The sequence below is a fragment of the Aquarana catesbeiana genome, linkage group LG08, assembly GCF_042186555.1.
Source record: "Aquarana catesbeiana isolate 2022-GZ linkage group LG08, ASM4218655v1, whole genome shotgun sequence".
In the NCBI taxonomy this organism is placed as follows: domain Eukaryota; kingdom Metazoa; phylum Chordata; class Amphibia; order Anura; family Ranidae; genus Aquarana; species Aquarana catesbeiana.
Genome location: NC_133331.1, coordinates 169,373,400 through 169,388,485, shown reverse-complemented (window position 1 = coordinate 169,388,485; position 15,086 = coordinate 169,373,400). Strand labels below are relative to the sequence as shown.

At 41.0% G+C, this 15,086-nt stretch overlaps 1 protein-coding gene across 1 annotated transcript in view; it reads left to right on the top strand.

Annotated features, from left to right (window-relative positions):
- CDH23 (cadherin related 23) overlaps nt 1–15,086 on the top strand; it is a 1,935,615-nt gene that overhangs the window by 1,850,544 nt on the left and 69,985 nt on the right. The window contains exon 52 of the mRNA XM_073596703.1: nt 8,832–9,009. Within this exon, the coding sequence (XP_073452804.1) occupies nt 8,832–9,009 (178 nt within the window). The remainder of the gene's footprint in view (nt 1–8,831; nt 9,010–15,086) is intronic.

Genomic DNA, 15,086 nt, shown 5'->3' with positions numbered 1-15,086 from the left:
AGAATGAGAAGCAGGCATTCGGAGGCTGTAGGAGAAAAATAAAGTAATGGATTCTTCTACTGTGTACGCAGCCACTCCTTCTATCCAGGGCACACACAAGGGGAGCCGCAATCACTTTCCCTCCTGTCGGCGTCTCGTGTAGATCCCCTCCCTCTTCATAGAAAAGAGGGGAAGGAGTGAAGACCAACCAGAGATATATGGGGAACCCAATCCCCTGTATCACATCCTATACAATATTGTCTGGAAAGAGGAAAAAAGCCCCAAGGATATTGCAGATACAGGGAAAAGTAAGTAAGGGTATACCCATAAATAAAAAATGTGTATATTTTATTGGTACCAAAATAGTAGTACACAATACATAAATTATCCTGTACAAAAATCACCTAAAAACAATAAACAATAGAAACTGTAGGAAATGAAACAGCTGCTGAACTGGAAAAGCACCACAGATCAAAAACATGAAGTTCGACTAGTGGGACATGTATGCCGCCAGAAAACCCAACATGTTTCGGAGGGCAATTTTTATGTATATTTCCTTCTTCAGGGGTAAAAAATAGACATGCTGTCTCATTTCTATTCGAAAAAAAGATATGTATAATCAGTAAAGTGTATATTAATATGTATTTATAACAAACCAGTTGGTTTATGGCAACAAAGTGGTACATGTAAAATAAATAAGTTTATCTATACTTACATAACAGTATTTATATTCTTATTTTACACACCAGCAGACATAGCGTCAGGACTTGGATCTTGCTTGACCCCATTTTCAAAGTATGTTCATGTTTAGAGAAAAGCACTCTCATATAATTGGCAATGAAAGCTGAAAGATCCGAACTAAGTCAGTGAAATTGGGGTTGGTAGGTGCACCCAGGCGGTCCAACAATGCTCACGGGGATATCCCTAATGAATGGGGATGGACACCTAATAAGAAGATAGTAAATAGCAATAAGCCTACATGCGCTGAAAGTATGGGGTTCAGTGAGCAAAACGGCATCACTGCCCCAAGGTAAAAATACATAAATGGCGGTGCTGGGAAAAATGGCAAATATGTATAGTATACAATACCTGCAATAAGCATGTCGGTCAGTATCCACAAAGGTTCCCAGCGTTTGCTGGCTGTGTAGCAATGATTGCTCACACAGTCTGGCATATGTACGCCCAGGGATCAAAGAGGGGCCAATGAGGGCAGTAGTATTAGAGTAGTGGGAGGGGGGAGAAGGAGACAGACAGACACAGGTGTTGGGGATTGTAACCCGACGTCTCCCCATATCACCTGTGCTGCTGAATCCAAGCCCGCGTGCATCTCCAATGGGAATCCTCCCAGTGCGCAACTGCAGAAAACAACTGTCTCCACAGGTGTACTCGCCCAAGGCACCCCTGCAGAGGGGGGCAGGACTGCCCCAAGGTGGCGCACAAAGCCCCACCGTGGGGCCCCCCCGTGCCGGGGAGCCTCGGTGGTCCATCAAGGGCACCAAAAAACAAACCCCAAAGAGATAGGTAAATAATGATTTATTTAAATGTAGTTATAAGCAATCCAATCCATCGGCTATTGTCTGGACGACTAAAGAATAACTCTAGTCATTTCTATGGGGAGAAAACAATAGAATAATAATAATTACCATACAGCAATTGCAGGTTTCCGATACATTACTGATCATTATCAAATGGTGGACCTGCAAGCATATATGATATGAATCACACAGTTAACAAAAATTATATAGACACATAACATCGCATTGTGCTAATAATTTAGGAGAGAAAAAAGAAAAAGAAAGAGGAACAAGAGAGAAGAAACAAAGATACAGAGAATTGCGGTGACAAAAAAATTGGTTGTTATTGAATGGCCTAAATCTATTGATCTTTGTCATAGGGACTTGATATGAAACCCAGTAGAAAAGGTTTGAAATTAAAAGCCTCGTTAAGGCCAGGGGGCACGTGGCATTAAGGTTGAATATCCACCTGAGCTCTCGTTGTAGGAGGAGTTTGTCAAGGTCTCCTCCCCGAGAGCTATGGTGTACCCTATCTAGAACCAACACTCTGATACTGGGGCAAGTGCCATTGTGGGAGAGTTGGACATGTCTACCCAAGGGTACATCTGGGTTACTCGTTTGCATGGCTTTGATGTGACAATAAAGTCTTTGCCAGAGTTTCTGTATGGTCTTACCCACATAGAAGCAATTGCAGCTGCATATTATTAAATAGATAACTGCACTTGTCTGGCAGTTAGAAAAAATGTTTGGGCGTAAATCGCATTCCATTGGGTAAAGTAATTATTTCTTCTGTGGTCCATGTATTTGCAATACGCACATGAGCCACACGAAAATGTTCCCATTGTTTTACACGGGTCTCCCTCCCCATCCTCTGAAATTCGCTTTTTACTAAGAGATCATTGAGAGATGTGGTGCGTCTCTATGTGATGGTTGGAGCCGGTGGCACATAAGGTCCCACCATGGGGTCAGATGTCAAAAGGTGCCAGTATTTCCTACAGATCTGAATAATAGATCTGTGATCACTAGAGTATGTAGTAATAATACGGCTATGAGTCTCTGAGGGTTTCTTTTTAGTAATCAACAAGTCGTGTCTGTTTTTGTCTTCTGCATGTTTGAAGGCCTTTTTCAGGCTTTTGTGGCTGTATCCTCTTTCCAAAAGACATCGCTTGAGGTTGTTTGCCTCACGTCTGAAATCTAAATAATTTGAGCAGTTGCGCTTGATTCATAAGTATTGTCCATATGGGATGGATTCAACCAAGGGTTTGGGTTGAAACTGGAAGAGTGAAGAATAGTGTTGCCTGCAGTAGTTTTCCTGTATAGTTTGCAGGACAACATATTCATGTCACTTTTGAATATTTCAACATCCAAAAATGTAATTTTGGATGGATCAGAAATCATAGTAAATTTAAGATTGAAATCATTTGTATTTAAAGCCATTAAACAATCATCCAATAGCTTTGACTGTCCATCCCATACAATCAAGATGTCATCTATGTACCTGTACCACATAACAATGTGGTACAGGTACATAGAGAGATCCTCATCACTAAAAATGCAACGCTCCATTCCACTAATTTAAATATTGTTAACCTTTCTTCTCACATTCTTACACCAGATGAAGTTTCAGTTCTCTCTAAAGTTCTCAAGGTCTCACCTTTGTTCCAACTAGTAAGACTGATAAATTTGAAGTGATCAAAGATCTCCACCTATATACACGCAAACTTCTTTTAAAAAGTACGTTTGAGAAGACCAACCCGGACATGGAGGGTTTTCGAACTCTAAGCGAGAGATGGACTTTGGAAAACCTCAACTCCTTATTGGAGGAAAGTGAACCCAAAGACCTTATAGACACAATTGACTTAGAACTTCTTCTGAAAGGTGTAGATACCTCTGGTAGTGCTGCTTCCAAAAAATCCTCTCTTAAAAAAACATCTTCTATGTATCCTGCACCCAGCTATAATCAGGGTGTATCTACTTTTTTAAAAATGCCAAGAAATTAGAAACTTTAAATCTAAATCTTTCACAGCAGAGAATTTAACCCCCAATGAAAAAATTGCCCTTAGGAACCTATCTAGTCTTCATGAAATAACTATCAAGGCATCAGACAAAGGGGGGAACATAGTCCTAATGGACAATGACCAATACAGCTGTATGTGCATAAAAATTTTGACCAACCGTGACTGGTATCGTTCAGTTGGTTCTGATATTGTTCAGGCATTTAATAATACATTTTATGCTTTAGTAGATGAAGCATTTCGAAATAAAGTCATTTCCAAACAAACCTTTGAATTTGCTACCTTTTACATTCTTCCTAAGATCCACAAACACACTAGTGACCCCCCAGGGAGACCAATAATTTCCAGTAACGGCTCAATTACCGAAAACTTATCACGCCTGGTAGACGAACATATTAGACCATTCATCCTCTCCATACCCTCATATGTACGTGACACTATTCACCTACTACAGATCATTGAGGGTATACAGATCCTTGAGGGATGTATTCTTGCCAGTATCGACGTAGAAGCACTTTATAGCTCTATACCCCATTCAAAGGGACTTGCTTGTGTACAAAAAATTCTTTCACAAACCAGCCATCATGAAAGTTCTTTCAATGATTTTGTACTTCTTTCTCTAGATTACATTTTGAGACACGTCTTCTCATTTGACGATCGATTGTTCCTCCAGGTACAGGGCGTAGCCATGGGTACCTGTTGTGCTACGCCAATCTGTACCTGGGAGAATGGGAGCGTTGCATTTTTAGTGATGAGGATCTCTCTATGTACCTGTGCCACATTGTTATGTGGCATAGGTACATAGATGACATCTTCATTGTATGGGATGGACTGTCCAAGCTATTGGATGAATGTTTAATGGCTTTAAATACAAATGATTTCAATCTTAAATTTACTATGATTTCTGATCCATCCAAAATTACATTTTTGGATGTTGAAATATTCAAAATTGACATGAATATGTTGTCCTGCAAACTATACAGGAAAACTACTGCAGGCAACACTATTCTTCACTCTTCCCGTTTGCACCCCAAACCCTTGGTCGAATCCATACCATATGGACAATACTTACGAATCAAGCGCAACTGCTCCAATTATTTAGATTTCAGACGTGAGGCAAACAACCTCAAGCGATGTCTTTTGGAAAGAGGATACAGCCACAAAAGCCTGAAAAAGGCCTTCAAACATGCAGAAGACAAAAACAGACATGACTTGTTGATTACTAAAAAGAAACCCTCAGAGACTCATAACCGTATTATTACTACATACTCTATACACCATACAGACCATACAGAAACTCTGGCAAAGACTTTATCGTCACATCAAAGCCATGCAAACGAGTAACCCAGATGTACCCTTGGGTAGACATGTCCAACTCTCCCACAATGGCACTTGCCCCAGTGTTGGTTCTAGATAGGGTACATCCTAGCTCTCGGGGAGCAGACCTTGACAAACTCCTCCTACAACGAGAGCTCAGGTGGATATTCAACCTTAATGCCACGTGCCCCCTGGCCCTAACGAGGCTTTTGATTTCAAACCTTTTCTACTGGGTTTCATATCAGGTCCCTATGACAAAGATTAATAGATTTAGGCCATTCAATAATAACCAATTTTTTTGTCACCGCAATTCTCTGTATCTTTGTTTCTTCTCTCTTGTTCCTCTTTCTTTTTTCTCTCCTAAATTTTTAGCACAATGCGATGTTATGTGTACATGTAATATTTGTTAACTGTTTGATTCATATCAAATATGCTTGCAGGTCCACCATTTGATAATGATCAGTAATATATTGGAAACCTGCAACTGCTGTATGGTAATTATTATTATTCTATTGTTTTCTCCCCATAGAGATGACTAGAGTTATACTTTAGTCGTCCAGACAATAGCCGATAGATTGGATTGCTTATAACCACATTTAAATAAATAATTATTTATCTCTTTGGGGTTTGTTTTTTGGTGCCCTTGATGGACCACCGAGGCTCCCCGGCATGGGGGGCCCCATGGTGGGGCTTCGTGCGCCACCTTGGGCAGTCCCACCCCCCTCTGCAGGGGTGCCTTGGGCGTGTACACCTGTGGAGACAGTTGTTTTCTGCAGTTGCGCACTGGACGTCTTTCTGTCCAGTGTACGCGCCCACTTCCGTGCCGGTGGCCGTGTCGATGTCTGACGTCACCGCGCATCGGCTGGAGGATTCCCACGCGGGCTTGGATTCAGCAGCACAGGTAATATGGGGAGACGTCGGGTTACGATCCCCAACACCTGTGTCTGTCTGTCCCCCCCCACTACTCTAATACTACTGCCCTCATTGGCCCCTCTTTGATCCCTGGGCGTACATATGCCAAACTGTGTGAGCAATCATTGCTACACAGCCAGCAAACACCGGGAACCTTTGTGGATATTGACTGACATGCTTATTGCAGGTATTGTATACTATACGTATTTGCCATTTTTCCCAGCACCACCATTTATGTATTTTCACCTTGGGGCAGTAAAGCCGTTTGCTCACTGAACCCCATACTTTCAGCGCATGTAGGCTTATTGCTATTTACTATCTTCTTATTAGGTGTCCGTCCCCATGAGCATTGTTGGACTGCCTGGGTGCACCTACCAACCCCAATTACACCGACTTAGTTCGGATTTTTCAGCTTTCATTGCCAATTATATGAGAGTGCTTTTCTCTAAACATGAACATACTTTGAAAATGGGGTCAAGCAAGATCCAAGTCCTGACGCTATGTCTGCTGGTGTGTAAAATAAGAATATAAATACTGTTATGTAAGTATAGATAAACTTGTTTATTTTACATGTACCACTTTGTTGCCATAAACCAACTGGTTTGTTATAAATACATATTAATATACACTTTACTGATTATACATATCTTTTTTTCGAATAGAAATGAGACAGCATGTCTATTTTTTACCCCTGAAGAAGGAAATATACATAAAAATTGCCCTCCGAAACATGTTGGGTTTTCTGGCGGCATACATGTCCCACTAGTCGAACTTCATGTTTTTGATCTGTGGTGCTTTTCCAGTTCAGCAGCTGTTTCATTTCCTACAGTTTCTATTGTTTATTGTTTTTAGGTGATTTTTGTACAGGATAATTTATGTATTGTGTACTACTATTTTGGTACCAATAAAATATACACATTTTTTATTTATGGGTATACCCTTACTTACTTTTCCCTGTATCTGCAATATCCTTGGGGCTTTTTTCCTCTTTCCAGACAATATTGTATAGGATGTGATACAGGGGATTGGGTTCCCCATATATCTCTGGTTGGTCTTCACTCCTTCCCCTCTTTTCTATGAAGAGGGAGGGGATCTACACGAGACGCCGACAGGAGGGAAAGTGATTGCGGCTCCCCTTGTGTGTGCCCTGGATAGAAGGAGTGGCTGCGTACACAGTAGAAGAATCCATTACTTTATTTTTCTCCTACAGCCTCTGAATGCCTGCTTCTCATTCTCTCCCTCCCGTGGGCATTCAGAGGCTGTAGGAGAAAAATAAAGAGATGGATTCCTCTACTGTGTATGCAGCCGCTTCTCCTATCCAGCTTCTTTCTACTGCCCCCTAGTGCTCTTAGGCTCCCACCATGCTCTCAGGTGCCCCCCGTGCTCTCAGGAAATTAATAAAATTAATTAATTAATTAATTAATTAATGAAATTAATCAAGAATACTAAACAATAAAATAACACTGATGTTGGGTTTTCTGGCATACATGTCCCACTAGTCGAACTTCAAGTTTTTGATCTGTGGTGCTTTTCCAGTTCAGCAGCTGTTTCATTTCCTACAGTTTCTATTGTTTATTGTTTTTAGGTGATTTTTGTACAGGATAATTTATGTATTGTTTACTACTATTTTTGTACCAATAAAATATACACATTTTTTATTTATGGGTATACCTTTACTTACTTTTCCCTGCATCCGCAATATCCTTGGGGCTTTTTTCCTCTTTCCCTCCCTCTTCATGGTCACAGGTAACATGATCTGTAGTCTCCATCCCCCGGCCCGAAGGCCGAACTGAAATGGCGGCCAGCCGGCCAGAGAGAGGCCAGGTGAGCAGAGAGGGCTTATGGAGAAGCTCAGCTGCCTTGGCCCCACAAGGACATGTGGCCCCGGCCCACCGGGCAAGTGTCCGGAGTGCCCTATGGCCAGTCTGGGCCTGACTAGGTCCCTTTAAAACAAATTGAAAATCAACACACACACAGGGTATTTGCCAAGCTTCATTAAAGCGCCAAAACACCATCACCAAAGCAAAAAAACATGTTAAAGCGGTAGTTGCTTTAATGTGTGTTAAAGTCGAAGCAAGTGTAAATGATCCCTAAGGGCTCTTTTACACAGGCGGTCTGCCCGACGGACTGTGCTTTGTCTGGATTTCACAGACAGGATCAGATCGGATAGCAGCAGTTGTCAGCGGGCATATCACCGCTGACATCCACTGCCCCATAGGAGGGAATGGAGGCTCTGATCAGGTCCGCTTGAAAAACTGACAGGCGGACCTGATCGGAAAGCCCGTGTGAAATGGGACCTAGGGATTAAGGCTGGGGTAAAGGGATAAAATAAGTGTTAGACTTAAGATTTGAGGGTAAATTAAAAGTGTTATTTATGGGGTTGGGGGTCATTTTAATATTTAAGGTATATTAAGTGCTGAGGGTTAACTTTCAGAGTTGCAGTAGGTTACATTTTAGTGGTATGGGGAAGTTAAGTGTTGAGGGTCAGGGTAGAGAGAGGGACATGTGTTTGAGGATCAGGATAAGTGTTAGGGGAGTGTTGCGGGGGAGGAGGGAAAGATTTCTTATTGTGAAAATTTTGATTTGTTTTCAATTCTAAAATGTAGTGCAATGAATTTCATGAACTAAACTGCAGTCTTATTTGAGTTGGGGGTTCAGGGTTCATGATGGGGTTTGGAAAATTTGGAGATGGCTTGTGAATTAACTCAGCTAAATTTTTAAGATCACACATACCTAACAATTGTTTCATTACAGTTTATATCTGTCCTGATGGTGTGATATAGTTTTTATGAAATTTAAGTGTCATGCAAAATATTTGATATTATCGTAATTTAAAAAAGGAACTAAAAGAGTTGAAGATTATCACTAAACACAACTAGTGTCTAACCTTACAGAGTACTGATTTGCATAGAGCAGATCTCAAAGAATTACAAACAAGACAATTGGATCAGGTCCAATGAACAATGTTCTAACCCATTCCTTTTTTTTTTCTTTTGATTACACATTGCATTCTTTATATTCTTTGTGTCACGAAGTGTGTGTTACCTGCCTTACTGACACAGACTCTTTACTTTCTCATGGTGTCAATTACAAGGTACTTATTACAGTCCTGGATGTTAATGACTGCAGGCCTCAGTTCTCTAAAAGCCAGTTCAGTACCAGCGTGTATGAGAATGAACCAGAGGGAACATCTGTCATCACTATGTCAGCCACAGACCTTGATGAGGGTGACAATGGCATTGTGACGTATAATTTGGAGGGCCCTGGTGCTGGTATGTTATAGTTTTATTTTATTCTATGTCACCTAAATGCGTAGAGGCAAGGTTTCTGTATAAATGTTTGGAGATGTTGTAATTCCCATGTTTGGAAACTTCCTCTTGTATTGATGTAAAAGAAACCACTCCTTCTGCTTTTTCCTACTCTTGTGGTAGGCGAAATATACAGTAAACAGAGCTTTATAACTTTAACCCTTCCTAATCAAGGAAGGAATTCCTTCACTTGGAGACTTGAGGTTTAGTGTAGCGCATTTAGTGTGGGGCATTTTGCAAATGATCATTTCCCCTGGTGTTTTTAGTGTGTCTCTGGGTATCTTAGATCTTCAGTAATGCTAAAAATGCTGGTCAGCACTGGATGAAGTTGGACAGCCACCACATTTTGTCATACCTCTATAAGTGAAGTACTTTCCCAATCTCCTGCTGAAACTTTGTGGAGACTCTATTAAGAAATATAAAAAAAACTCACAACGATCTTAAGGGCTGAAACACATTTTTGCAATTGTGTGCACTGTAGTAACACCTGTGTGAACTCACACGTTACCACAATACATGTTATATGTGGTGTCATTCAGTTTGCATGGCATTCTAACTCACTAATTGAGCTTTCACACTAGTGGTGGATATCTATTCAGAGGGTGGTAGAGTGGCGGATGCGAGGTCTTCAGAAGGTGATCTTGCTGCCCCCTAATTGTCTGTTTTATGGGTTTTTTTTAAACAAGGGGGATTTTGTGTTTAAAAGTGTAAGCCAATTGTTTGGCTTGTGGTTTTGGTGTGCTCCCATTATCCTTAATGGGAATATTAGACAGGTGGTGCCACCTGTCAATCTATGCAGGCCGAGATAGCATGTGTATAGCCTCATCTGGCTGCAATATTAGAATTTAGTTGGGCACTAAAACGGTCCAACTAAGCTAGGGAAGTAAAACTGCAGCTTAACCGCCTGTTTTGATGTATCTCTGTCCGCCTGTGTGAAAGAGCTCTAAGGAAATGCAGCACTGACTTGCATGTGTTGCACACCACAATGCACAATAACACCCTATCGTGCAAAGGGTACACTATTGTGTTGGGAAAAAATGTGTCATGCCCTTCCGGTGCACATAAAAAAAAACATGAGATGCTTTAACGCAACACACATAAATGGGAAAATGGGAATGGGCCCTAATACTTTGGTTAAATTTAAAATGTATTATTGTCAATATGTTTTTATTGAAGCAGAATAAAGTTGTACAATCACGAAGCATACAATAGCTGTTAAGGGATACACCATTAATACATAAAACCTCATAACTTAGTAGGCCCAAATATATCAAGCTAATAAAAATATTATATATATTATATTATATTTATAAAAGAAAAGGGGAAGGGCATAGGAGGAGGAAGGGGAAGGAAGGGAGAGAAAGAAGACGTAGAAAGAAATAAAGAGAGAAAGAAAGAGGATCCTGGACAGTCACCATATGATAGTATAATGGAGAGGAATAGAGCATGGACTAGAATGCAAAGTATTCAGACTTTAGTTGTACATTTATATATGGCCCATTTTTTATAAACATTTCTACAGTAGAGTCAGTGATCGCCAGCAGTTTCTCCATCTCGCAATTATGGTTGAGAGTAGTGATGGCATCAGAGGGAGATGGGGAGTTGGATGTTTTCCATAGTCTCCTAATAGTGAGCTTGGCTGCCAGGAGAAGTTGCAATATCACTACTCATCTAAAATTTGTGGATGTTTAGGTGTAGGATGGCTAACTCAGGGTTGGGCAGAATTTTTTGGTCGCAAATATCTGATAGGATAGGGAAGATTTTGTTCCAAAATGAATGTATTGATTTGCATGACCACACTGTGTGATAGAGCGTACCAGTTTCTCCACAATTTTACCAGCAAAGAGCTGACTGGGAAGGGTAGAACTTAGAGTTCTAAGTTGGTCTAGCACACAGGCTTTGTAGTAAGCCAAGACATTGATCACTCCCATTCCTCCATTTTTCCTGTGCTTCAACATAATTGAAAGGGAGTAAATAGGCGGTTTATGGTTCCAGATAAACTGGGTAAAGAGTTTGAGGAGAAAAGGGGGATTATTAAGGTGCGAAACAGGTAGAGCAGTTTGGGAAAGATTAACATTTTTAAAGTCGCTATTCTTCCTGCAATTGATAGTTCCTGGGTTTGCAGATGGGATAATTCTCTGGGGAGTGATTCCAAGAAGGGTTTAAAACTGTGATGGTATAATTGCGCAGTGTGTGTGGTTGAATGGATGCCTAAATAGGTCAGTGAAGCAGGGGTCCAAACGGGAAATTCCTTACTCAATGAGGCTTGCAAGGGGGTCGGAATATTAATACCTAGTATTTGAGATTTAGAGGCATTTAATTTATAGTATGATACAGCACTAAACTCTTCAAGCTGTTTTTGTGTCTCAGCTAATGATGACTTTGGATTGGAAAGGATGAGCATGACATAGTTCGCAAAAAGACTAACAATGCGTGATAGAGCGTACCAGTTTCTCCACAATTTTACCAGCAAAGAGCTGACTGGGAAGGGTAGAACTTAGAGAGCTTGTACAGAGTAAGGTACCATGAGTGTACAGTTTTTTTTAATTGTTTCCAGTGGTTCATACATTTTGGATGCGGCATATGTGGTAGTGAAGGCTTTCTGCCAACTATTATCTGTAAATACCATGCCCAAGGTTTATTCCCACTTAAGAATAGTTGTGGATTTTGGGAAGAAATCTTAGGCATTACAAATGTGAAGCGGGGGTCCAAAAGGGAAATTCCTCAATGAGGCTTGCAAGGGGGTCGGAATATTAATACCTAGTATTTGAGATTTAGAGGCATTTAATTTATAGTTTGATACAGCACTAAACTTTTCAAGCTGTTTTTGTGTCTCAGCTAATGAGGACTTGGGATTGGAAAGGATGAGCATGACATCATTCACAAAAAGACTAACAACGTGTGATAGAGCGTACCAGTTTCTCCACAACATTTTATGTTTAATGCCGCCAGCTATGGTAAGGCCTTTGATTTTGGGGTGGAATCTAATACTCTCCGCCAATGGTTTCATCAGAAGTGCAAAAATGATAGGTGAAAGAGGACATCCATGTCTAGTTCCATTTGTTATTTTTATCGTATTAGAGGTAATTCCTGAGTTGAGGACAGTGGCTGAAGGGGTAGAGTAGAGAGAAAGAATAGCGGTCTAAAGCCATCCTGTGATTCCAAATGTACTAAGTACCGCTTTGAGACATCCCCAATGGACCCTGTCGAACGCCTTCTCCACATCCAAAGAGAGGAGCAGAGAAGGCGTTCGGAAAGGGCCAGCCCGGGAAATCAGATTAATAAGACGTCTGGTGCCGTCTGGAGCTTGTCGACCAGGTATAAAGCCTACTTGGTCCAGTTGAACAAGGTAAGGCAATATTTTGTGTAGTTTTGCGGCTAGAAGTTTAGCATATATCTTGATCTCAGTATTCAGAAGGGATATGGGCCTATAATTAGTGGGACTAGCGGGATCTTTGTTAGACTTAGGTATTGTAACAATCACAGCTTTTAACATTTCAGGAGGAAAGGTACCAGAGGAAGAAGCGAGATTGAATTCATCTTGTAAGTGGGATGCAAATTTCTTTGGAGAGATGTTTGTAATATTCATTTGAGAATCCATCATCTCCAGGGGATTTCCGGTTAGGTAATTTGTTCGTGGTTAAGCAGATTTCTTGAATTGTGAATGGTTGGGAGATAGTATAAAGTTGGGCAGTTTTGAGAGTGGGTAAATTAACTTTATGCAGGAAAGCTTCAATAAGTGCAAGAGAGGGCTGGGGGGTAATTTCATTGTTACGGAGGTCATACAGAGATTGATAATAGTCCACAAAAGCATTTGCAATATCTTTTGGGTTAAGTAAGGAAGTATGAGATGAGGGGTGCTTAAGAGTGATTATTTTTTGTTGGATCTGCTTTGTCTTTACTTTTTTTAGCTAGCCAAGCTCCCGCCTTATTGTGTAGACCATGATAGTTGGCTCCAAGAAATTTAAGATGGTTTTCGTATTTGTATAGGAGTAGGGATCTCAGGTTTTGTCTTTCCTGGAGTATGTCACGTGTTAGTTGGGAGTCTTGGGTTGTTTTATTTTTTTTTGTTCTTTCAGGGACATAGAAGTAAGCAAGTCTTCAATCTGCTTTGTCCTCTGATTTTTAACATACAATGCAATTTTAATCAATATTCCCCTCATATACACTTTATAGGTGTTCCACAGTATAAATCTAGTCTATTAGTTTCAGGGATGTCGTTGTACATAAAAAAAGCATGGTGTTCTTGGATGGTATTTTGGTACAATTTCCTATCGTTCAAAAGAGAGGTGTTGAGTCTCCAAAGAGGAGGGGGGGAATTGCGAAGATGGTCATCAAATGTGATCTTTTAGTAGTTAGAAAGAAATCGATATGAGAATATGGGGAGTGTGCAGCAGACAGGTAGTTGAAGTCTTTTTCAGATACATGGAGGCATTGCCAGGCATCATAAAGCTCGTACTTCAGTAACAAGGGAGCAATAGATTGTTTAGGTCAATCCATATCAGGGTTCAAGATTGTATTGAAGTCCCCACCAATGATAAGGGTGCCTTGCATCACTTCCGCAACTTTGTTGAGCAGAGGGGCAAGGAATTTTCTTTTCTTAGTGTTCGGAGCATAGAGGTTGACAAGCGTGAAAGCAATTCGATTGAGTTCGCAGATAAGGATGAGATATCTGCCTTGAGGATCTTGAATGGTGCGAATGTGGTTGAAGGTTATAGAGTCTTTAACAGCAATGAGGACTCCACAGGTCTTTTTTGGGCCATTAGCCATATACAAGTGGGGGAAGCTATGGAAATTCACCTTGGGACATTTATGGGCAGCAACATTTCCTGGGCAAATATAATGAAAGCCTTGAGAGTGCGAGATTCTTTTAATAGTGGTGACCTCTTAAAAGGACTATTTGGACCTTTAGTGTTCAGTGACAGAATTTTCAATGGCACAAGGAATGAAATGAGCGCTGGAGAATTGTTGTGCAGAAGCTTACTATTTGGATATTGTTAGAAGAAGCATACCTGGGAGATGAAGGAGTCTGTATGCACAATGTAATCCTTTGGGCATCCTCAGGGGGCGGGCAATTGAGGGAAGGTGAGGTGTTGAAGGGATCCTGGGGATCACAGTTCTTGTCAGGTGATTTAGTAGGTAAACCAAGTCCATTCTGAATACGTACCAGATCTTGCATGGTGACTGGATAGGTGGAGGGCTCAGAAAAAAGGGTGAAGCAAAAGAAAACAAAATAAAAAACAACATATTAAGAAACCCCTGTTGAACGCAGGCTCAATGGGCAGCCTAAGCTGCTATGGTAACTTGGGGGGTACCTTGAACCAATAGTGCAGTGCTCTATGTAAAAATAAAGGAAATTCAGTAACACAGGTAGGCTCATTGCCTCACGCTAGGGAGATCTTATAATGGAAGAGAGAGGCCTGTTAAGAGTAAAGGGTTTAGCTCATTCTGTTTCTGGATGTTCCAGCGTGAATGTAGATGAGGCAGGAGGGTGTGCTTCCGCTGGGAGCAGTTGCCACTGCTTAAAAAGTTGTATGCCTTTGTCTACACTGTGGATAGGGAACATTTTTTAGTTCCAGGTGACCAGTAACTATGTGGGGAAACCACATCGGTAGGGGACATTATCGTTTCGCAAAATTTTTGTGAGCATGGCAAGCTTCTTCCTGTTCATTGCTGTTTGTTGCAATATATCTGTATACAGGGATATGCCCATGAAGTCATGTGGAACCACAGGGTTTTTCTTAGCAGCCTCCATGAAACGCTCTTTCACATGGTAGTAGTGAATGAGAGCCAGGGTGTCTCTGGGCGCAGTGTTGGGCAAAAATTTATGTTTGGGTATGTGGTGGGCTCTGTCAATGCACAATTCGATATCAGACAAGGATGGCAGAAGAGCTTTCATGAGGCGTTGGATAAAACTTGTAAACTCATTTGGAGGTATGGATTCATGTATTCCTGTAAACTATATATTGTTCCTCCTCGAGCGGTCTTCTAGATCTGCTATTTTATTCTGGAGTCGCTGATGTTCATTCTCTTGGTCTTTG